The following is a 25,426-nucleotide window of genomic DNA, read 5'->3' on the forward strand; positions in this document are numbered from 1 at the left end:
TTTTTCCCCTGTTACTTAGTCTATAGGGTTTTTATATTGTGTTTTATTTACATTGTATGTATTGGTTTATTTTTTTCGTGCACTGATTGCTGGATGTATAACAAATTGCCCTTGAAGGATATTAGAGATTTTATTTTATGGACAACTTTAGTTAATCACAAGCTGCACAAACCAAGCTAGAGCAGCAGAGGAACCCAGCAGCCAGCAGGGGGCAGCCTCAGGACATCACATGGAGGCGTCCGAAGACAAGGTTCTTAGTGAGCTTAGTTCCTAATGACAATCAGCAGGTTGTGTGGCCTACTCTGTAGAGTGATAGTTCCCTAACATAAGGTACCTGGGTTCAAACCCCACTCATGGCAATACACTGAATCCTTAAAATTGGCAGGATTTCCCCTATTGACTGTTTTATATCGTTCAGTATGTAAATTTAAATTAATTAAAAATAAAAACAGAAAAAAAAAAAAATTTTAAAAGAAAAGAAAAAATTCCTGCGCAATTCCTGCGCAATGGGCTTCTGCATAGGATGTGCGCAGTGGGCTTCTGCAGGATGTATCCAATGGGCTTCTGCGCAGGCGCAGGATGTTCACAATGGGCTTCTGCACAGGATGTGCACGCGCAGTTTTTTGTTTTTTTCATTTAATTTAATTACATTTATTAGATATTTAATTAATTTAATTAAAAAATATATATATTTAATTTTACATTAAATTTTTTGATATTTAATTTGTCATCATCATCATTTCTCCTCGCTGGTTCAGGGGTAAATGATGCTGGTCTTCACAGGCGACTGACCTAAGCAAGCCTATAGCCGCCACACCCCCACAGGAGATTATGTGCTTGTGTGGGTTTGGGTGTGGCCGCGGCGCTTCCCGGTTTGAACAGCTTTGAACAGCCAAAGTATTTACCATGGGCGAGGAAAGGAGGAGGACCGCTTTTCGCAGCGCTTCTACCTCCGGTGCGTCCCCGGGGTTAGAGGATGATGGTGTGACGTTAATGTATTGTTTTACATTGCATGTGTCACGTCATGATAAATCAGTCTCCTATGTCGCCTGTACCAGGAGCCGCCCCTGTCTTGGCTCGCTGTCTGGTCGGTAACCAGCCGTCCGGACCGAAGGAGGAGGAGATGTTTCCTTACCTGGAATGCGGCCACTTTATTTCTCGGATATAAAGCAGGAGCAACACTCGTATCACCTCTAGTTGCTCCGTCACTTCTCCTTATAAACACACTTTTAGCGTATTTTCCCACAATACCCAGATGCACTACGTCACACACTACAACCTTTTCTTAAAGGGGCAGGCCATACCTGCAACACAACAGCTCTCGGTCTCATATACAGATGGCAAGAGAAAGCAGAGACGCAGACTCAGCAACTACATCCGAGATCCGATGCACCTTATTATTATCTGAGTGATTTTTACACACTGTCTGATAAACATTCCGACAGTAAAGGTAAGGGGTAGTGATGGATAAGGTTTTCTTTAACAAGTTAAGTCTTTCATTCTCACTTTCCACCTTAAAACTTTGAAATGAACTGAACTATGAACTAGTTCAGAATTTAAATGGTGAACTATGAACGTGAACTATTCATGTTTACTTGTATGAGCTGAACTTTGAACTAGTTCATGAGAGTAGTGAACTTGCTTATCTCACTCACACTATGTTGAACAAAGTTTCATGGAAATCCGTTCAGAAATCTTTGCGTCATCCTGGTGACAAACAAACAAAGCAAAAACACACGAGCAGTTTCCTTCAAGCTTCTTTTATTTAGGTGACAGTTTGGCTTTGCCTTGATTTACACAGTCATGGTCATTTACAGTGAGAGTTTTTACAAAACTAAAATCGAGCGCACTGCAGAACAGAAAAACTCCTAAATGTCAGTGTGATCACAAACACAACTGTAGTCATTGTTTCTGGTACTCGCTGCAGAAGGATTCAGTTTGACCGTGCAGAGGAATCGAACCTGCCCTCTCTCCTCACTCACACATGATATCACTGTGAACCGGTATCTGCTGATTTATTAGTGTCAATTAGTGTTCGTTTTATAGGTACTAGAATTTTATAGCATTAAAAGTGACATGCAAATCATTACTTTTTTAACTAAGCCTAATTTAACTTTATGCCACTTTGAATATAGTGTATAATTTTGTATCATTATTTCCTGATGCTAATCTTTGTCCAATTTGAAACTCAATGAAGCATAAGATAGTACTCAATAGATGGCCTTTTTAATATCTTTTTAAGGATTCTGCAGACACCCTGTTTGAGCCAACAACTTCCTGCTGGTGTGCTCCCTCTACTGGCCATTTTATCTCCACTTTCACCCACACCCTTGCCTCCATTATGAGGAAGCAGGCTCTGCACGTCTCAGCAAAGACCCTCTGTGTTTGAAATCTCACACAACAGACGTCCCATACCTGAACACGGAGGAGCCACGCTGAGCTATATCTAGTACTGTTGGTGCACTACAGTAAGTGGTTGGTTGGCATCAGTGCACATTTGTTGTTGTTGTTGTTGTTTGGACGAGTCACTGTGACTTCAGTTAGGTGTATCTTGGTGGACACAATGCACAAACACCTACACACTCAGTCAGTCACACACACACACACACACACACGCTCCAGGGACCACGCATGGATTACCAAGTGAGTTGCAATGAAGTAACACCGATATAAGCTGAATGTTTATACGCCGTTTACCAGTGAATACAGTGAAGTGAATACATTTACAGAATACATGAGTTGGCTCTTACCTAATAGGCGACTAAGCGTGTTTTAGCCACGTTTGTTGGTTTGGCTTTGCACCGGGTATGAACTTATGACCGGCGATTGTCCATATAACAAAAAAACAACAACCCACAAACGTTTCTTTGCATCGATCAGAAGACAAAACATTTTCACTCTATCTCTCACTCCTCGTGGCCATTCGTCTTTCTCACAGCACATTCTCCAAAAATATAGCCTGGGAATTCCAAATCTATGTGTACATTTTCATACATTATCAGCTGTACATCCTGTCGCTGTACAATTATTATTATTTTTTATTTAGCACAGCCCCGCTCGTCTGCAACAGAATAAAACCAACCGAGTGTCTTTGAGGAGTGTTAGTTCCTGCAGAGAACAAGTACTGTACTTTCTTTATCCTGAGCTTTACTTTCAGTGCTAAAGCAGCCTCACCGTCTGCTCGTACATTACAGAGTCAAAGGATTTACATTCAAATACCTCCCTTCATCTGAATTCACCATGTTTGGTATAAACCGTAGGAATAAAAAAAGTCGCTTGACACATTAATATTCATAGATTCACATATAGACTCGTAACATCCTATGTGCTAATGTGCATCTGCAAAACAAACAAGCGACGTTAACATCATTGCTCTACGTATACACAGCTGATATGTTGCAAAGGTATTCCTTTTTTTTTTTCTTCGCATACACAATAGTGCATTTGCATGTAAGTTGAGCTGCAGTGAGTGATGATAGCACTAAGCTTCTGTTGCACCACACGTCAAATGAAAATTCATCATAGCAGAGAAGAAAATTTGATTTGGACGATAAGAAGAGTTTGGACTTTCCACTGAAAGCAGCTAAACAAGCAGCCGGCCACTGTCGTGCAGCATTTTGCTAAAAATATTCAAGCAGTGTGAGTAAGAAGTGATAGATTAGCATTTACATCTGTGTGGTCCTCTGTACATATGTTTTAAAGTGTGTGTTTGGGTGGATCCTTCTCCGCCCGGCAACAGGGAGCAGCTGTTACCTGAAAGAGGCTGAAAAGGGTTTGAGAGAAGACTTGATCCTTTTGACGTCCAATGCTCTGTAGCAACGAGCTACTGGCAGATTGACCCGCGATAAGACCACCAAGTAAGACAGAAAGAGTGAAGACTTGGATATTGAGGGTCGCTGTGTCCCCCGGTGAGCCTCGTCCCACTGACTTTTGTTCCGTTGTCTGCAGTACACCAACAGCCCATCACATCTGAAGCAGTATCTTCACTCATATCCGAGGCCCTGTGTCCGAGAAGGTGAGTATACTTTGATCGGCTAAGCTGCTATCTACTGACACTATGGCAAGTCTGAAACTGCTTCACATGTGCCATTCAGTATAGGTAATGCACTGTTATAGGCTGCAATACAACAAATAGAAGCGTATACACCTTTTACAATCTTTATACGTATGATCTCAATGCTAAACATCTCAAAGCTCCATGCTTGTCGGTTTGCTGTCTCCTCGGTTTGTTGTTATTGTTCAATAACAATGTTTTAGTTGATTTGGATTAGTTGTTTTTGTATTGTTTTTTTTTGACATGCTGGTTTAGTGCACCAGCTCTCAGATGATGACCTGAGCTCGTTCCCCAGCCGGATTATGAGCAACAGTGTCAAAAATGGCTCAATGAGAGATTGTCATCCGAAGGTGATTTATAGATAGCAATAAATCTGCGCTGCAAGATATCGGTGGTTTTGACCGGTCTCAGAAATGGCTCGGAAAAGAAAGCGATCCGTAAAAACCTGAATGACTTCAAACTGATGTTCGAAACTGTAAATAAACGTCCCTTAAAATCCATTTTTCCCACAGTGTCTGATCTGAACCCGATCTGAAAAAGCTATTGTGGATACTGCAGATCACGCTTGCTCACATGAGCCACTTCATTTCGGGCTTGATTTAACTTTGAACCCAGCAAAACTAGAACTGACCAAAAATACATAAAGAGCACCAGGCATCAGATTCCAATCAACCGGGGAATGGAACAAAGAAAAATAAATAAAATAAAATTTGAAAAATTAACACAGGTATACGTGGTTCTTGTATGTGCTATTTCCCTCGGATCGACCCCACCCTACCCCCCCACCCCCAGTCAAACCCTACCCGCTGCCCCACAGGTCCTGTGATGCTAGTCACTCCTGAACTCCTCGTCAATTTCCGGGAAGTGTTTCTTCTCCCTCCGCAGGGTGTCGGTCAGCGGCCTGGAGCTGCTGGGAGACTCCAGGTTCTTGGGTTCGTTGGTGAGGTAGCTGCCCTTCTGCTGATACGTGTACACATAGATGCTGTACAGGCCAGCGAAGAGCAGCAGCAGCGCCAGAATGACGATGACTGAAAGATAAAAATAGCACAGTCACAGTAAATCTGCGAAACAATGAGGGAGAGAGCCGAAAACTGATGAGGGGGGTGGGCTCTGTTTGATTGGAGCTCTACTGCTGTGCAGTTACTATATCAGCCAAAGTGGTACGGGCGAATTTAGGCCTTGCATTATCTATAAGGACGATATAATAACCCCAAGAACTAAGAAAGTATTCACTTCTCTGAATTGAGTCCACATTGCACAAAGAATTGTCAAATCAGATGTATTCACAGTAAGACTCCTGACTGAAGGACATCTGTTGTGTCTTATATCCCTCCCTCTATCCACGTGTCTTGTCTTTCTCTACACCGCCTGTCAAATGAAGGTAAATAATGATCCTAAAAACCAAAGGAAATACATAATCATAAGACACTAACTCTATCAGGGTGCAGATCTAAGATCGGCAGGCCAGCTATTCAATGTTGTTGGTGCACAGGGATTCAGAGCAGGCTTTCAGGAAATGAAGGATATTGGTGCCTTGTGATCTAAGAGGTCTGCTGGCTTTGTAAATGGAGAGCATTATCTGATATATACTGCAGAGCCGGCCCATTAAGACCTTCATAAACCAAGGAGTGTCTGTAAGAGGCAGGCTGCAAATGGAGATTTCTGGGAACTGGAGGGATCTTTTTTGTCCTGGGTCGGAATTGCAGTAATCCAGCATGTTTATGGCAAATGCGTACATAGGCTTATGGCATGACATATAGATGATAAACCCTTGTGATGCTACTAAAGTGAATGGTCGAAGGTCAAATTAGTGTCCAACATGAGTCCTGGATTTGTATTGCGGTCTCTTATTCGACAGCCCACCTGTACCTGAGCTCTGGCGCTCACATCTGCACTTGTTCCCGCTTGCAACAGGATTGCTTAGCGGCTCGAGCCAGCGCCCCACAGCTAAAGATTCCGCCCTCAGCCCCTCGTTCTTTCTCAGCGTCGCCCCTGGCATTTGCTTTTGTTTTCTCTCGCAGTCCAAAGACACGATTCAGGTGAACGGGAGACATTAAATAGCCTGAAGGCGTTTGTGCTTGTTTACCAGTCAGAGTGTAATAGACCTGCAAAATATCCCAGTGTTTTTGTAACCTTTCTACCAATGCTGTCAAAGGCTTCTACCCTAGGTAGGTGTTTACACCATTATTTAATATGATATTGTCAAAGGCCAAATAAAGTTTTATAAATAGGTTCGGTTTCTCAGTCATAACCATTTCATCATGAGGACTATATCAACACTGGACCATTGTCCTGATGCCTGAATACCGCTCTAATCTTTAATGACACGCTGATGTCCTGCATTAGCATAATATCTCTGAAGCCGAATGATCTATTAAGCTGGAGCATGCATCAATCATGAACAGTAAGCTGGGCCCGCATGCAGACTAAATATAGCTGATCCAGTAAAGGTCTCAGACAGGGACTGTGTCTGTGCCGCACTTTAATCCTGAAACTCCAGTCTCCTGCTCATCGGGTGGACCTGCTCTCATTTTCTCCTTCATAAGTCACACTGCGCTGCCGAGCGTTCATCTGGTCCCAGCACTCTACGTGTCCCCTTGTAATAAGATATGGTGATTTGTCTGGGTTTAAAAACATGAAGATATATATTGAATATTGAGGTTTTATAGAAATCTATAGGTAAAATGTGTCTTATCAAAGTGATTCATAGCATCAGTGTGTATGGACATATTGTCATCTATAATGATAGAGTAAGTACCATTGATTAAGCTGGTGCAATATAAATCTGAATTTATGTGTTAACATATAAACATTTTTAACTTTTCACTGCAGACTGTCAAATTAGATTTACTTCAATCTCGTTGAAATATACCTCTAGAAATGTGTATATTACTGATAAAGGAAATTTACTCCTTGTAAATTATGTATGGTAAACAAATATAAGAAATATACAAAATATACATAATAATATACTGTATTCTAATATAATAATAAAATAGAAAAATACAAAGAAAAGATAGAGATTAAAGATAAATAAATATAATTGGGAATCCTGCTGTAAAAAAGGTGACAATATGTCCATATTAAGCCTCATTTCCGTTATCACCAGAATAATAGCACAATAACAAAAGATAATGGATGTGACCATCTCTATTATTAGCTCACATAGTTATATCAAAGGCAAAAAGGTACACAAATAAGTAGCTTACATTAAAAAAAAAAGTCTGACTTCACCTGAATGGAATCAATTATAATTTTCAGTGGCATAACATTAGCATTAGAAATGTTTCTTTTTTTAAGCTTTTTTGTGCCACATGTAATAAATTGAGACCGCTGTCAGATGCTTGAATAAACACTTAAAAGCCCACGTTGGAAGCCGACAACCCAGTTCTGATTTAGGATTAGAGGATTTTAGGAAAAGAGGGAACGAGAATTTCAAACGTCTGATTTGTGTCATCTGGGACAGTGAGTGAAACAGAAATGAGGGGAGAGGAGCAGTGCTCCAGAATAAACTGGATTAGCTGCTAAATGTCACATTACTGGACTCCACGAGGTAGACATGCAGCATTTGACTGGATAATGTCTGAATAAGGAGAGTGTATCATCAGAGTACATGGTAAAATGGAATCTTACCTGTTAACCAAAACAGGCCTAGGTCATCGTGGATATAAAAATACTCTGAAAGAAAAGAGATATAGATAATATAGAAAATACAGAAAATACTATTCTCTTCATGGTTTTATGAATAATGATTCCATAGATATTAACTCACCTATGCTGGTAAACCAGGGGTCTGCCTCCCATGGTACATAACCCAGGACAGGAGGGAAGGCGCCACAGTTGGACTCAGAGACATAGCCTTGTGTCGTCACTGGAGGGTCGGTTTCATTGGGGCGGAAGAAGGCCTTTAAAGGGGCGTAGACGTTGTACCTCACCCCGGAGATGCAACCTATGAAGCCTGGAGAATTATGCCTCTGTATCTCATAGTCGATGTCACCAACCTCTGGACGAGCGGACACAAAAGGGTTCAATAAGATTTTCTACTTTAACGATACAAGATGAATACACTACATGTCAAGTAGGGTCATTACCCATCACTCTGCCCAGGAACATGGACTTTGGAGAATCAAACCTGGCGTCCTCCACTACGGTTATCTTTTCAACTATGGGCTCCATGTAATCCACCTGTGGGCAAAGTACAGTAAGTCATATACTCCATCGTTACAGGAAAGTCATGTAAAAAGGCCATATATCAAAAAACAAAACTATTGACAAAAGTGTATATTTGTAGGTGAGCAATCACACAAACAGCTGTAGAAATCTGTCTGCATTTCATTCTAGATATTTGGTAGGAAGTAGGTGATGTCTAGATAAACAACCTATCATCCAACTCTCATATCACATTTTCGAATTACTATTCTTGTTTCAATTCTTGCATCAAAGCTTTCCTGTAATTTAATGAAACAATGTATTTGGTAGACAGGTGCACAACTGTGCGTTTATTTTCTAGACATTGAATATGATTCAACATGAAGTGCAGATCATGTTCATACAGAAACAGCAGTGAGAACGCCGACCTGTGTTTTGATCGTTCGGTTGTGTCTGGTTAGGTTAACGTAGTGGGGGTATCCGTCTGCCAGGTTTCGGTGAGTCAGCTGGTACTTGTGTGTTATGAGCCCCAGCCTATACCTCAGATCTACACTGCCTGTAGGGAGAGACACAACATAATGCATCAACAACACATTCTTCTCCTGAATAACTTACTTATTACATCAGAAATACACTTCTGTTTTATCTGAGTCTCTCCTACCGTCTGTCTTTAGGATGATAGCAATGTAGTCCTGAACGAAGGAGCTGATGTAGAGCAGGACCGCTGGCGTGTGGACGGTGCTGAAGCTGAACTCGATGTCATCCGCTGTGTCGTTGTAGCCGAGGCTGAAGTTGTCGTAGTGCGGGTCGATCCAGTTGGCCCACGCTGCCTCGTCCGTTATAGGCTTCTTTCGGATGTTGTAACTCAACCATGAGCCGAGCTCAAAGAAGGCTCCGATGTCTTAAAAGAGATTATTGCAGAGTTACAGATCTGCATCCGTATCAAGGCATGGATGCACATGAGAGGAAGGTGTCTGAACTCACCTTTATGGCAGTAGAAACCATCGAAGGCTGTGTTGTTACAGTCACAAGTGTAAGACGCGTAACCCTCAATACACTGTCCACAGTTTCGACATGGTATGGTGGCATTGAGACACTGTCCTGTACAGTTCCTCCTTATACCCTGTTCTTCGTTTACTTTGCCCTCTAGATCCAGAGGAACACCGTTCATCCGTAACCCTCGAAGACAGCCCAGGAACGGTCTCTGGGTGCGGTTGGCTGAACCTAATCAAAGAATACTCATATCAGTGATTATCCCTTTTCAATCAAAGTTTAGGGGACTAATTCAATCTTCAAAAAGCTTCCAAATTCACTTACCTACTAAGAGAGGATGGGTAAACTTCATGGTGATGAAGGTCTGGCCTGGGAAACGTTTCACAGCCCATGGTTGATAATCAACCTTGATCCTGGCCAGCTTCACATTGAGCTCAGCCTGAACAAAGTGCCACTCGTTGTCATTGAGTCCAATCGGGGAGTTCAGGGTCACGTTAAGGATGCCGTCGCCAACCATGAACACGAATGCAAGGTTTTGGGTGGCTGGAAAAGGAAAGTGGTTAAAGTGAGAAAGAAAGAATGATTTTGGCTGTGTGAGGAGACCCGTTTCCTGCTAACAGGTGCGTCGACTCACTGTTGAGCTCGATCCGTATAAAGTTTCGAAGGTGTTCGTCAGAGTTCTCCAAGAAGACACAGTGGTCACGATAGGTTTTGAAGTGGAAGGAGATGTCAACGCTGGATCCAGGCTTGAACGTAGGGAAGGTGATGTAGGTGGGCTTGGTGAAGGAGATGGTATTCCAGATGTTTCCTAGGGAAGACATTAAAATACGTATAAAGAAATACAACCACCAACCCTCCAACAACACTGAATTTAAACTCACTGTCCCCATGGCAGCGGAGGGGCCCAACTGTGAACTGTGCTTTGGATCCTGTCCTGTTGGTGTCCCCGACCACCACTCTCCTCACAGGCAGATGGTCCCTGAAGTCCAGGTAGCCCTTGTCTGAGTACCTGCGGAGACACAGTGAGGACGTTAAAACATCAGAGTCACAGATACAGAATAAACCTGCTTAATGTGTCCGTATCTCACCATTGTCTATAGTCAGCATCACAGTTGCATTGAAACTTGGAGTCGATGCACGTTTGGTTGATGGCACATCCACACTTTTGGACCTCTCTGAATGTCCCACCCCAGTAATAGTGACTCACGTTGTTGCGACCGATCCAGTAACCAAAAGGTCTTCCATCTATTTTTAAAAGATAATTGTGTTAGTGTGTCATTCAAGTGTCGTTTCTTCTTTGTAATTCACTACTAACACAAATAGAACAGCACTCAGTAGAGCGCATAGACCTCCACAAAGGCCCAGCAGTCCCCTTAAATTCAATCAAGCTGCACCAAATTGCACAGACATATTAGTCCCATAAATATGCCTGATTCTTTTTTCATTCAGACTCATTAACTGTTCCCCGGAAAATCTGTGCAAATGTAAAACAAAATATCATATTGTTAAAGAAACTGAAAAGAGAAATCCTGAATCTACCATCCCAACATTTATTATTTATTCATTCTTGGCCCATGTCCCATCCTCCCACAAAGTTTTGTGGGAATCTGTTCAGCCAACAAGGGGTGAAAACCTCACCTCTGGCGGAGGTAATAGACCAACTTACCGGGGGTGTTGAGAAGACGGGACTTGTAGCAGGAGTAGTCGATCCACTGCTCACAGTACAGGGAGGTGTTGGCCAGGGCAGTCACTTCGTCCCAGGAGGCATTCCAGTAGTTGACATTTCCTATGTACGGCCGATCTATGGAACTCCCAGAAACCTTGGTACCATCCACTCGGTCGTGCATGATCACCGTCCAGGATTTATAAACTGTCCACAATGAAGAACAGGTGGGAAGAATGAAAACTTAAAAGAAGGAAAAGCTATTGAATCTTGGTTAAGAATGTCAAAAAGCTTAAGCACTACCTCAGAAACAGAGATTGACTTTTCTTTATATTCTAATATACACACACAGACAGAAACAACTGGACCTTTCTTGTTTGATGCCTCGTTTTTTTAATTTCCCTTGACACTCCTGCACACATTCCTCATTGCAGCGACATTATAACCTGACATCTGGCTTTCCAACTTTTAATTTATAACCCACGGACGTTCTGGCTCATACTGAATACATTGCTGTGAAGCTGTATTTTATCTAGGGACAGCTCTTGCTTACAGTTCATTTTGCAGTACACCTCAAATGGCTTCAGCGGTCCACTGAGATCAGGATCGATGGTGTAGTTTCCAGACCAATACTTGCCGCTGAGCCTGTAGGCCTCGCACGACTCTTTATAAACAGCTGTTTGAGGAGAGGGAGATTTTCAATTTGTTATTATTAGGGAGAGAAACATTTCACGGATCGGGTGTAATTAACTGTGAAGAAATGGTTATATATCAATGGTACGATGAGCGGCCGGCACTTACACATGTGACACACTTCTCCTTTGTAGCCTGTGTTCTCACAGAGGCAAATGAAATCATCCCAGGACTGGATGCATCTGCCTTCATGCTCACATGGATTTGGAGTACATCTGTGGACAGAACAGATATTTATAGTGAGAAGTCTTTTTATATTTCTAAAAATATATTATATTTCTTTCTTGCGTCCACATTCTTTTTTCAAATATTTATATTTCTTGTTAAAGGACACTGTTTATAAGTAGAAACGTACTTTCACGTGATGAATCCTGACTACTCGATAAATACAATATAACAATAATGTGTTTCTGTAGGAACACAGTATTTGGCTTCTTGCCCTGCTGTATTTTTTTTCATATGCATCTTTTAGTCATGCTTGCCACGCTGTAGGAAGGTACTCTGAGTTAAGAAGTGTTCCCTACCTGTCAGTGATGCCACATGTTCCCAGCAGCAGCTCAGCATAGCGCCCCCACTGTCTTTGCAGAACAATATCAATATCCAGCTGTTCGTTGTCTATGAAGATGTGCTGCATGCAGCCATGGAAGCGGTTTAGCTTGGTCTCACACTTCCTTATTGTATTATTGGTCTTTGGACAACCTGAGTGCAGTAAAGCAAAGGAATGTAAGTCTATAGATTTGGAGAATGATATATTATTGAAAGCATATGATCTGGTGGACATCACACCTCCAAAAAAGTAGCGGTCCCCAGTCCGAATTGTGAAAGGGTTGGTGATCCTCAGTGGAGAGCCCTCCTCCTCATCAATGGTCAGGGTCATTAAGTTGTCCCTGGCGGCCAGATCCACTGTATGCCAGTAACCATCATTTAGCCGGTATCCTAGAGATGGAGGAAAGGCTTGTCATGCAGTGGTTCTTCTTTGAGAGACATGCACAATATACAACATTAATCTTGCAATGGTTGTCCACCAAACCGTGTCCTAAAACAGGTTCGTCCAATCATTGCCCATCAAACTTATCGAGGCATGGCGGGTCTACCAGGCTTTGAATTTCTGCGAATGCTAAAACGGTGCATGTTGGCAAAGCAGGAAATCTGAAATCGAGGACTCTTTCTTTCAAAAACAAAATATATCTCATTGCACACAGGCCTTTTGAAAATGGAAAAATCGTGTTTCACAAAGCCTATGACTCTATCAATGTTCCAAAACCTTTTCTGTCAAATCTGACTGGACTCCACATCGCTACCTGCAGCAAACTGGAGTTTCTTCTTTCCTGGCTGGAATATGGTGACGTTGATCTGCCCCTCACTCAGACCCAGTTCAAGGGCACCCAGGTCATCAGCGAAGCGTGTGAACATGAGCAGCCCCGTGTAGTCCCAGGAGCGGAACTTGAACTTTACGAACATGCGAGGCCTCCGGAAGAAGCCCGGCACCTGCAGGAAGTTGTTGGGCCCGGCAAAGGTCATCGGTTTGAGGAGAATGTCGCGGCAGGCAAAGTGCATCTTTTTCTGAGGGCAAGAAGGAAAATCATTGATTTTGGTGAAAACATTTCCATCGGTCGTGATTCTGTTGGGACCATGTAGCAGGTCAAGTTATGGTGTGTAAAGATCGACCTTTCGTGGTATTTGGATGTCCTCTTCTTCTCTCTTGGCCTTGTCAATGATGTTGATGTTATTAATGAAGACGTTCTCCAGGCAGCCCCGGAAATTTGGTGTGGTGGGGAGGTGAGGCAGGTTCTGCTCTATTACGCCGCCTACATACAGCTAAGCGGTATTAACACAGTCAGTTACTCTCATTAGCACAGAATCCATATTTCATAATTATTATCAGTATAATGAATTGATGCTGAGTTACCTTTGTATCCAGATCCAGGTGGGTGAACTCTCCATTACAGATGGCTGTTACTGTCTGACTGTCCACTGTGAAGTTCACCTGTCTGCCATAGCGCTTGATGGTGACGTAGTGCCAGTGGAGGTTATCAAGGAGGCTGCCAGCGGTCAGTGTCGTTCGACCACTTACTTCGTGCACAACACTGCTTCCTAGAAAACATAGGGTTAAGAAACAAATGCTTAGAGCAGCTCCAAGTAACCAAACGTAATAGTGAGAGAAAATACTGCAGGACTCCAGCCAACCACATAGCCAGCAATATAGATTTTTGGATTGAGAGAAGCCTGACTCTTTCCAAGATTGATGCCATTGTCAAACAGGCCATTCTTTCCTTTATCCAAAAGTCCCTAACATAAATTCTAACTTTAAGTGTGTCCCCTGTGTGGCTTAGAAAATGAAGGGCAGACCAGATCCGTCTAGTCTGGGAATTTATCTCTCTCTCTTTCATTTCCTGTCCACAAAGCCTGCCCAAAACACTGGAAAACATTTCTCAATTGCTCAGACATAGCGAGCGGGGCCGTACCGAGGCTGATGTGCAGGTAGAGACGACCTCTCTTCAGCTCCAGGGTGAACAGGTCTCCCTGAATCCCCTCGCTGTGCAACAGCAGACCGTCCTGCTCCAGAGTCTTGAAGTTGATGGCGATGTGGTCGTGCAACGTGCGGGACCTCTTCCCTGGGTACAAGTACCCCACCGATTCATCCCCATTGTACTGTAGTACGTAGGAATCTGAAACAAGGGGGAACATTTTCAAAGATATATTCAAGATGCGCTAAATAACCACAGATGTCAAATATTGCTCATATTGTTTTAAGTATTAGGATTACGAGTTTATATGTATGCTTATGTCGCATTTTACAAGCTTTTAGCAATTATCTAAAATAATCCTTGCACAATTTAGCTAGATTATGATTCAGGTGACCAGGCTCTGTGGAATGTTTTACCCTGGAACTTACTGAGCCTCATTTGACATGTGGGTGTAGCAGCATATTGTCAACTATGATTAATCACTGGGATTTTTTTAATGTCCCAAGATCTGAATTCAGCAGGAGTGTATCACTGTCAGTCATTTTTACCATATGGGCAGCCGAACAGCTCCAGCCTCACGCCGATCTTTCCTCCGTTCTCTGTGTTCCACGCCAGAGGCAGCAGACGGATGTGTTTAGCGGTAAATGCGTAATGGAAGACATTCCTCTTCACCTGATAATAATTCCAGTTTCCAGGCATCGTCTGCAAACAGATGACACGGGGAAAAAGAGAAGAGAGATTTACTGAGTCACTGCAGTGGTGTTCACACACTTATTAAGCGACTTGAGATGAACTGATGATGAGATAAGCTTTGTCAGTGTAGAGGGAGATAATAGGCTGTGCTGCCTGTGTGTGTAAGCCACGCAGTGACAATAACTGTCATGGGACACCCAATGAATGTAGATTCAACTATAAAGATTATGTTTGACTAGTTAATCCTGGACCCATCCCACCCACAACCATTCTGGCTTAGTGAAACCCACAGAGTTCCCTCCGTTCATGATGTACGGTGTCCAGGAATCCGGTCGGTCTCCGTACAGCAGTGAGTACTTGGTGACCCAGTCGTACGAGTTGAAGACCCCCTGGGTGGCGACGGCTATCAATCGGTACTTCCTGCCCAGGTCAACCTGCAGCCATGGCTGCCGGTCCCTGGGGGATGGCGACCAGCCGCTGCTGCCTGGAGGAGGAGAAAGAGGAGAGCTTGATTCCAGGCTGATGGATACAATTTGATGGCCATGAAATCCTGAGCAAACCAAATGTGACATTAACTGAACTTATTGCAGCCATTTTTTACCTTGAGTTAACTTGGAGTGGATTCAGCTAATGAGCAGGTAAAACTGGAACCGGACAAGCACTTAAGAGTAATATAATTAAAAAGAAAATGCAGCTTAACACCCAACGGTTCATGTTGTGCTTAATTTAGACCCAAACTCTCAACCCCAAGCAGAAATGAGAGAATGCTGCAGAGGTCTGGTGAGTTCACTCACCTCCAGGTTGTTTGTGTTTTCACACTTGTAGTCTCTGGTGTTAACAGACTAACAGTTCTCCAGGGACCTATGAACACACTTTGATGTGTTTGTATGATGCTCAACAAGTTTTAGGGCCAGGGCTGGGCAATATGGCCAAAGAAATCAACTGATATCAGGAATTATCACAATTGATTTCACATTATTTTTTCTTTTATGTTTGAAGACCCATTTCCCACTCTAAGTGAAAGTTGTGGTTTTGAACTCTTCTTTAAGAACACTTGATAGACAACAACATTTTTTACAAATCTTAGACGGATCAATATTTCAACATATATCGTACTTTTGTGGTATCGAAACAAAATTTAAACAAAATTATATTGTGATAATTATTGATATTGTTTTATTGCTCAACCCTATTAATGACTCACCAAGTGTTCCATACAGAAGTTGCAAGTTTAATATTATTCAAAAACAAGTGTATCAAATAACGTTCCAGTACCATGAACCTGGTATTACATACTGCAATGGTTCATTAATGTTATTGCTACACTTCCTTCCTTTTCCTGGTATAATGTCTGCCCAAGGTAAAAGACGTGAAATGAATGAACTCGACAAGTGAGGACTTACCATACAGTTTGGCAAAATTGGCTGAGTACAGAAAGTTATATCTGGAGGAGGCCAGAAAGGAGGAGGCATAGAGCCCGGAGATCAGTGGATCGACACATTCTCCTGCAGAGACAATCAAAGAAGAAGTGAAGGTCAGGAGTTATTAAAAGGGTCTTCTCATAATGCAGCGTTCACAACTGGCTTTCATAATGAAAGCGTTCCAAGTGAGAAAGGCTGTGCTGCTGCACAGCCTGATAAGAAAACACCATTAGGAGTTTAATTAGAGGTTACTTGTTCTGTTAGACATAAAATTCAAATTTAACCAGATCAATCCAATTTAATTAAAAGCGTAGCAAAAAACAATTTGAGGCTTTTTTACTGGTTAAAGTGCCCAGATAATGAGGTAAGAGATTGACACTGAACAGCCTAATGGCAATCAGTAGAGCGCATACCTCCGTCAAGGCCCAACAGTCAGTACATTCAATCAAGCTGCACCAAATTCCATATACCAGAAAATTCCTGCTGCTACCACTGATCCAAAATTGAATGGGTTCTTCCCTGACCCATACCACAGCCTTCAACCAAGTTTCGGAAAGTCTGCTCAGTTGTTTTCATTTTGTATCCACCTGTCAGTGCTTGCACGTCTGAATCAGTCTGTGTAATTTATTGAAAAGGTTCCTGAGTATCATGGGTAGGAAAGTCAAAGTCGAGCTGAGACTGCAGCTGTGTCGTGAGGAGTTGTTATTCTGTATTTGGTCATGAGACTGATGGGACCATCACCCGTTTACTGAAGCTCATCTGTAAGCTCACAGCTATTAAAACCCTAATTCTCCTGCAGACAAGCGCACAAAGGCCTCACCTCTAGCCGCAAGAGAAACACTCCCTCATTTTAATGCTGAAGTTTGCTCTTTAATCCCCCCCAAGAGATTTTAAATAGAAAGGCTCAAATTTAGATGGATTTGGTTTTGTTGAGGATCAACAAAAATATAGTAATTAGGTAAATGAAAGCAGCTCCAGGCTGAGCCTTCTCTTTTATCTGTATATAACTCTCCAAACGCTGGGAGCTGTAATTTCTGTTGCTAAAATAGCAGGGTCCATGGAGCACAGGTGGCTTAAAAAAAGGAAATGTTTGATGCAAACTGCTATTAGATACAATGAAATGTTGAAATTCTCAGCGACTGTCCAATGCTTTTACTTTGAGAAAATGTCGTCAAGTAGCATCCCTTGGATGTTTCCACTCTGAATCCAGTTGTAGCGTCGGCACTCGGCAGTGATGAACTCGCTGCCCATCTTCTCCTGACTTCTGGCACAACTCCTCCTAACAAGAAGCTCTTTCCCCTGCCTTGTCCAACCCATTAGCCCCCCCCCTTCCTCCTCTCCCTTCCAGCTAATCCAAGAGCTGTGAGCATATTCCACACAGCCAGCACCTGGACACCCCTGCAGCCAAACTCAACTGGAAATAGCCATGCCTGTGCTGTCCTTTGCTTTGTTGGCCCATGCCCTGGTGGCCTTCCTCTCTGAGGCCTCCTCCCATTCCTTTATAAAAGAACTGTCAGTTCAATCAGAATGATCGTCCTCGCCTCCTCGGACATATGACTGTGTCACGCCTCAGGCATGTTTGGATGACCTTTTCTTCCCACATGGAGCAAAATGAAAAGGAAAGCTACAGCACAGCATGGCATTAAATTTTAAGTATCTTTGCAGAGGAGAAGGAGTCTAGGCGATCAGAGCTGATCCTTACAATGAATGGGGAAGTAGAAAGCTTCCATCCACTGCCTTGCTCTACTTTAAATGTCTCATGAAACATACATACTGTATGTTTTCATAAGCCATTATACAGCAATAGTACACCATTTCCTACTTCATCTGGAAAAAAGCGAGTGAGCACGGTAGGCACGAGTTTTGTCACATTTCATTCAAGGACCTGCGGGGCACTAAGATGGAAGAAAGCTGCTGAGCAGGTGAAATTTGACCTTGACTTTCTGTCCCGGTCTCAGCGTCTTCTTCATACACCCTGGGATAACGCTGCTGATCAATACCGGATGTCATGCTGCATCATTCCATCAGTGCACTGCGGTGCCTCCTCATGTGATCCGCTGCTCAAACGGCCATTTAAACGAAAAAATATCTGGCAGCATATTTTGCTACTAATAGCTTCAAATGAATTAATTTGTTTTGATTAAATGGGGAGCCATCTGACTTTCAATGTGAAGAGCAGCTCCATCCTAGACTGCAGCAGGTTACCTCAGGCTAACCGGCTCCTCGGCTCCTCCTTATGGTAAGTCTGTCACGCACTCTGCACCCCCACCTTTTCATCGTCTCTCTTCCTTTCCCCTCACTCTGACTCCTCTCTCTCTTTTTTATCTCCATCCAAACTCCGAAAACCATCCGTTCTTTTTTATGCTCCCTGCATCCTCACATTCTCTTTCCCCATCATAGGGCTATTTTTTACTTCTTTCCTCTCTTTTAAACCCTGTGCCTCTCTCTCCCCAAGTGGGCGTTGTCATGTTACAGTCGCCAAATTGTACCTGAAGTGTGCGCACAGAGCATCCTTTTAACCCCTCTACTGGTGATCCAGCCTCCTACCCCTCCCTTCTCTGCGCCACACAGAGAAACCTCTCTCTCCATTTATCATTAAGGAGCTGTGGGGGAACAGTGTGGCTGTGCGGGGCATCACTTCTGCTGAATCATCAGTCTGCTGTATGTGTAGGCTGGTCTGTCTGGGCTGACACATCAGTACTGCGGGTTGCATACAGTATGCAGAGGGGGGCGCCTTCTCCGGCTGTCACATGCCTATGACGCGTAGCTCCAAAGGATTGTGACACCATCCCTGCATGCGTGCAGTTCAGCTGAATGCACCAAAAATAATGTTTAAAAAAAAGTACACTGCAACAGAACATATGGGAAGTGAAATATAGCATGCTCTATCGAGGGGATTTCATTAAATTATTCATACCCTTGGCAGTGCACCGCGGCGGGTGGTGCACTGCCCAGGAATAAAATCCAAACTATACAGCATATCACAATCAGGCTTAAATTTGGATCTCAAACAGCAGCATGCTAATGGCGCTGCTCAGAATAACACTCCCCTCATTCTCATGGTATCAATCCAGTCAGTCCCCTCCTGCCTGCTCACCATGACAGAAGGAACAAGGCATGAACTTGAGATTTATTCATACGCAACACACGCTGCACAAGCACACACACACTACTTATTGTGAGTGGATCTGAGCCCCACCCCATGCTGGGTCACAGTGCTCTGGGACTTGAGGCTTCTTTTTCAACTGACATTGCTCTTTTGTGCACAATCATACAGTGTGTATGTATGTATGTATGTATATATATATATATATATATATACATAAGCATCAGCAAGCATCTCTCACAAGCAGTTCCCACAGGCCTCAACTTAGTGGTGTGATCTAATGAGGATTCAAACCCCTACTTGAGTGCATGCAGTTATATACATTTCAAACCTCTACAGATCACTTCCCAGAAATCTCTGACAGAGCTTCTAGAAAGCAGCAGAAGTAGTGATCATATTAACAACTATATATTATATATAGTATTATATATAACAGTAATTATATATATTAAATAAAAAGCAGTCCTTACAACAGCTTAAAATATATAATCCAGAAAGGAGAATTATCCTACATAAAGTAATATTAATCCATTTATATAAACAGCCAGAGCCCAAACTGTTCAACTTTTGCTTCCCTAAAACACAGGTCAGGTTCCCTGGCCTATCGATCCTCAGGGTTAAGTGACGTGTGCAATTCACACCATCGAGAATCTGACAATCAAAACTATCCAGAAGTCACATGATGCCCCACCCCTCATCTCTGATCCTCATAGAAGTCTAAACTAATGAGTCACGCATCTTCTGAGGTCATCCTGACACCGACATCACCTGGAGCTCATCGGTATGCATGGAACGTGTTAGGTTAGATTGCACCTTTTACCCCCCAAACACAGCTCCCACCTCGAAATCCACCACAAGACTGCTGCATCGGGTTTCAATGATTTCTGCCACGCGCTTCGTGTGCAGGATGCGGGGCTCCGTGGACAGGTGATGCGGACAGTCCCCCCCCCCCCCCCTCCAAAAAAAAGTACTGCAGTGGGCTGGTCCCGGTCAGGACGCGGTGCCCTGCACGCCCGATTGTCACTTTGAAAATGTGTTTTTGGCATCCCCCACAACAGTAACACGCACTATCACTGCAACGTGGAGATGATCACATTCGAAAGAAATGACACCGTGGGGCTGCGGGGAGTTTGAAGGCGCGCGGTGCAGAAACTTGCACGCCGGCTCACAGAAAGCACTGCAATGCAGAGAGTGCAGAGCGGCGCAAATGGCAGCATGGTGCGCACTGTCCGCAGGAGCGACGCGGTTCGCTCCTGCACTTTTCCGGGTGATCCCGCTCCGATAACGCTTTAATACGATTTCAACATCCAAAGCGAACAGTGCCATTGAATGATGTGTGCTTGAAGACCATGCCCGGTTTGATCGCAGCGTGTGTTGCCCTTCAAACATCCCAACACCCCCAGGATACATTTCGCCCTCCAGTGTTATTTCCCACTTATTATACCGAATGCAACTTTTTCCTCAACCATATACGATCACAGGCTGAATAATCTGACCAGAATGCATGTCTATATACGTTGAAATAGGAATAACATAGGAATAACACACATGAATAATGACTGTTTCACGGGACTTACGTGTGGAGCAATGTTGAAAACCCAAAAACAAGAGGCATATGCTCAATATTTTGCAAGTCATCCTTGACTTATGGACACGTTTCTCCGCATATGCGACAGTTAATGAGGCCGTAGGTTGTTCCGCAGCATCCTCTCGCCCCCCTTTTGGCCCAACTTTAACTCGCGCAGCTCCAACTCCTCTTCCCGGGATCTCGGGCAGCCTCCACCGGGGCGGGGACGCGCATCGGATGCTGCTGGTGCTGATGCTGCGGCGAGAACGCGCAAATCTTGCCTTTATATTTCTTGAAACAGTTGGATTCACACGTCTGTCGTGCGCCGGTGTGGCACCTCCGTGGTATAATCTAGCATATAGGGCTACGTCTGGCTGAGAGCTCGTACACAGGGACAGGTGGGAGTGAAGGATTTTGTTGCACAGGATACTGGATGAGAGGAAGAAGAAAAAAAAACTTTTCACATCCGCTGCAGATTGGTTGTTTTTCCCCCAGAAAAGTAAGAATCTTTTGAGGTGGTGTGCAGATTCCAAATAAAGTCAGCAACAACAATCTTCCTGGGTTGTTAGTGGACAAACATATTTAGGATATTCCTCTCCTCTTCTTCGCTGGCATCTCCTATATATCCTCCTCTGGTACAGTTCTCATGGCTGCCCTTGCTCCAGGAAGGGGTCTTCACAAAGTCATTCCCTCCAGGAAGCAGATCTTAACTTATCCCCCAAAATAGATCAGGAGTCCTTAGTATCCTCTATCAGCAGCAGAACCACAGAGAACGGCAGTCACAGCAGAGCAGAATGCGCAGCTCAGCTGGCCGAGCGTCTGACCTTGTCCAGGTACACAGTTCAAACCAGTGCTCTCACAATGACGTCCAGAGCAGAACAGGTTACAGGATGAGGATGCCAGCTGTGCCTACACCAGTCTCATCCCTGCACACACACACACACACACACACAAGGGGGATGGAGGCGGGGTAAAACTGAGGCAGTGGGGGATTTGTGGCAAAGGGTGGCACATTGACCACAACATAAAAAGGCTTTGGGATTAGGAATTGGGTTTATGGGACGTCAGTGTGTCAGCGATGATGTGAGATTGAATGCCCGGGGGCCAGTGTGGGATTTACCATGTTTTCAATCAAATCAGATTGTCCGTTTGTAAGCTCCCTGCCACTGGTTTTCCTCCTGGAATTCCATTGAATACTGCAAACAGGAGACAATGGCAAACAGAGGAAAACAACATGGGAGAATAAAGTAGGACATGGAATCGGCGAGGAGAAAGGGCTGCAGAGGTGGTCTGTACTGCAGAAGTATAGGTACAGGTAAAATTATGTTGTGAATCAAAGCAGAAACATACATTTCTTGTTTTGTGTTCCTGAGAGATTGTCATATTGATATTTTGCACTAATCATCAACACTCAAGATTGAGGCCTAAACTCACAGTGGCCTTTACAGGTGTATAATTATCTAACACTTCTGCAATGGTTTCTCTTTATTTTGTTATGTTTTTTTTATGTTCAACAGCTTCACCACAACACAGCATCAAGTTTTACATACACTCTTTTATGAATGAGAGAGAGAAACTAAAGATTTTATATTGCGTTCATGTCGTTTCTCTGTGAAACTCTGAGAGAGCGTCAGAGTGGAAGCGCTTTAACCTACGCAGCACATGGTACTTGGTGCACGGTTCATGGCACACGATAAAACACAGACGCTCTCCCTCCCACACATCTGCACCTTGTTTATAACTGTGGGGATTGTTATTAGGCTGGATTGCCATCTGTCTCCCTGCCCCTGACCTTTTACATTTGACCTTATAGTAACCATGGAGACCTAATACAATCCAGTTCTGGGTTAAACTACTCATCTGGATAAAACAACACACAGGCTCAGTGATAAACTGATTAATAGGACAAGAGCAATCCAGGACATCATTTCCAGCAAATGTGATTCAAGCTTAAAAACAACCTCACTCACATTTAGATTTTTTGGCACCATCTCAATGTAATACTTTAATCCTTCGGTTTTTGTATGCCAGCGGTTTGGAACAATGCCACTTCTATACAACAAAAGATGATTATTTTAAAACTGCATAAAAAATAAATATATAGATAATATTTATAAAATGTATTTGAAATAAGCAAAAATAAGAAATAATGTGGTACAACACGCCAAATTTAGTTAACTATTACTTTGGGTTGTATGAGTGAAATTGTTATCATTTTTAATAAATAATACTTTTATTATTGTTGCTGTTTATATATAATAACTTTTTTCCTTTTTCTCTGTTCTGTAAAGCAGCCTTTAATAATATTATTAAAGCAGTAGTAGTAGTATATCACATATCACTTTTTTTTTAAATAAGATCATATATTGAAATATTCAGCAATAATTGGGTAAATAAATACATTTAAATTTGATCAAATGTTAATGCTAAGAGTTATTTTTTTCACATTTAAGCAATGTGTTTTCATTCATTATTTCATATGAAGTGTATAATTTGCAGGGTGAAGCCTGTTGTCGTACTGCAACTGACCACTAGATGTCAGATGAAGCTCAGACTTGAATCTGATCACATTAACGTCATGGCAGCCTGAGTGATATGACTGATGGGATGTTGTGCATATCTCCCCCACAATCTATTCCTCACCTTAACTTTACAATGCAAGCTCCAAAAACACATTAAACCCTGAAATACATTATGAATGAATGAGCAAATAATCGAGTCAGAAAGGTCAATATGTCACATCATCTTCATCAGTTAAACAGATAAAGCTGTAAGATTGTGCACAGATATATATTTTCCTTCACACCTTTTTTTTGTTCCACTTTCAACTAACTTGAACACAAAAAGACACATGCCGTAAAGGTCATTCTCACCCTGTCTCTGTCAAATTTCTTAAAAAACACACACACACACACACGTGCCAGACAAACAACAGGTGGAGGCTCATGGTGGCCTACTTTCTCACAGGGATCTTTTTTTTTTGTATCAGATTGTACTTTGGTCTACCCCCATTAGCACTGTGTGTATTTTCCATAGGGGTGCCACCGTATGCTGCATTGGACATGTGCTGAGAGTATAAGCCTGAAAACACACACACACACAGACACACACAGTTCTCACAAGTAGACATGCACCATCAAAACCCACAACCATGGGCACACAAACACAGGCCTACGCATAAACATGGGTCAAGTCATGACTCAAGCCCAGATGTTTCCACATGATAGTTTTGCTGATCTGTCATCATGGGTGAGTGCAACCTGTCATGAAGATGGATGTTCAGGTGTGCGTGATGAGCACTGGCCTCTTTTTGTGTAGCAGATATTACCAACACAAAACACAAACTAGTTCTGCTGACGGTTGCGGGTTTGAAAATGTGCATCATAAGAAGTTGAGAATTCAGCAAGATCGTGTTCTATCCGGAATCAAGGACAGGTGTTTATATCGGCCAACACCTAAGGGAACCCAGTGTCCCTCGGGGGACGAGCTGCTGTAAAGGCCTGTTAAAACAGCTTGCTCTTAGGTGTCCATACCTCCTGCTGGCGAGGGCCAATCCCAGCTGAAAAGAAGCCCAGCGGGGGAGGCACAGGCGGGGTATCCGACCTCTGCAGCGTCCCCCCCAGTGTGAGCTCAATCGGTGTCCAGGACAGCTGCTGCAACCTGTTCGACCACTCAAAGATCCCAGTGGACTCACCAACCAACTCAGTTTAGGACACAGATCGGGGGTGAAGTAAAATGTTTAGATCATCAAGTGATAGTGGCTTTGGATGAGTATTTTAGGATGAATGAATAGTTCAGCATTCTATGAAATCTAAAAAATCGATACCACTCTTGTGTCTGACCCAGCAGCTGGCTAGCTTAGCTTGGCACAAATGGGGACATAGCTAGTGTGGTTCTATTCAAACGTAACTAAATTTTGTGATTTTTCTTTAATCTGTACCGTAGACGCTATGAAAGCTACGTAAAAGTGAAGCCAAAGCGTCTCCATTGCCACCTGGTGGCTGGCTGCAGTATAGGTCATAAATTAGGGCAATAAGGACGGAACTTATGTTAAAGTCAAATAGATTTTTCTCAAAGATGTTTCTGTTGTTTTAGGTAGCTATTATCTCACTGTGTATGTTCGGGGGTTCATTTTTGTCTGATAGGTTTGGTTATATAGTATAATCATTTGATGCTATAAAAATGGATGATTGATAACTGAGACTGACTCACGATTGGACTTCACTACCAGATTCTACATACGCAAGTTGGCAGCATTCGTCATTGGGATATTTTGGCTTCAATTGTGGATCTAGGAGGAAGTGGAGAAGCGCCATCCATCTTTATTTATGTCTATGATGTAAACAAGAACTGAAGAGTAACAATGGAAATTTGCCACTTTGGAGGGACTAACATTCTTTTTGCTCAGCTTAGCTAACTGGTTGCTGGTGGTTGGCTTTCAATATTTAACCTACAGACGTGAGTGTGGTATCAACCCTGTCATCTAAGTCTACTGTAGAAAGAGATGAGGGTATGTTTTGTTTATGTTCTTCTATTCAATGTCCTCATTTCAGCTGCAGGGGTAATTTCTCTGTCTGCGCTCATCACACTCTTTTTAAAACAACCGAGGGATGTTTGGG

At 43.0% G+C, this 25,426-nt stretch overlaps 1 protein-coding gene and 1 long non-coding RNA gene across 2 annotated transcripts; one reads left to right on the plus strand and one right to left on the minus strand.

Moving 5' to 3' along the window:
* Window positions 1-2,325: 2,325 nt before the first annotated feature.
* On the plus strand, window positions 2,326-15,117 carry LOC128458873 (uncharacterized). The gene is made up of 4 exons (XR_008342068.1): window positions 2,326-2,468; window positions 3,740-3,857; window positions 3,949-4,015; window positions 14,994-15,117. It is a non-coding gene; the product is annotated as an uncharacterized LOC128458873 (long non-coding RNA).
* cntnap1 (contactin associated protein 1) lies at window positions 4,873-20,878 on the minus strand. Its single transcript, XM_053443913.1, has 24 exons — window positions 20,818-20,878; window positions 16,117-16,218; window positions 15,004-15,197; window positions 14,569-14,722; window positions 14,018-14,221; window positions 13,462-13,646; window positions 13,221-13,370; window positions 12,854-13,115; window positions 12,339-12,488; window positions 12,077-12,251; window positions 11,661-11,767; window positions 11,413-11,535; window positions 10,863-11,066; window positions 10,285-10,441; window positions 10,078-10,205; window positions 9,831-10,004; window positions 9,521-9,739; window positions 9,188-9,427; window positions 8,865-9,104; window positions 8,632-8,759; window positions 8,146-8,239; window positions 7,827-8,057; window positions 7,688-7,732; window positions 4,873-5,082 (listed from the first exon to the last, which is right to left on the minus strand). The coding sequence occupies exons 1-24, from the start codon at window positions 20,876-20,878 to the stop codon at window positions 4,883-4,885; spliced, it is 3,927 nt and encodes a 1,308-aa protein (XP_053299888.1). The 3' UTR covers window positions 4,873-4,882.
* Window positions 20,879-25,426: the final 4,548 nt, after the last annotated feature.

The sequence above is a fragment of the Pleuronectes platessa genome, chromosome 16 (genome assembly GCF_947347685.1).
Source record: "Pleuronectes platessa chromosome 16, fPlePla1.1, whole genome shotgun sequence".
Classification (NCBI taxonomy): domain Eukaryota; kingdom Metazoa; phylum Chordata; class Actinopteri; order Pleuronectiformes; family Pleuronectidae; genus Pleuronectes; species Pleuronectes platessa.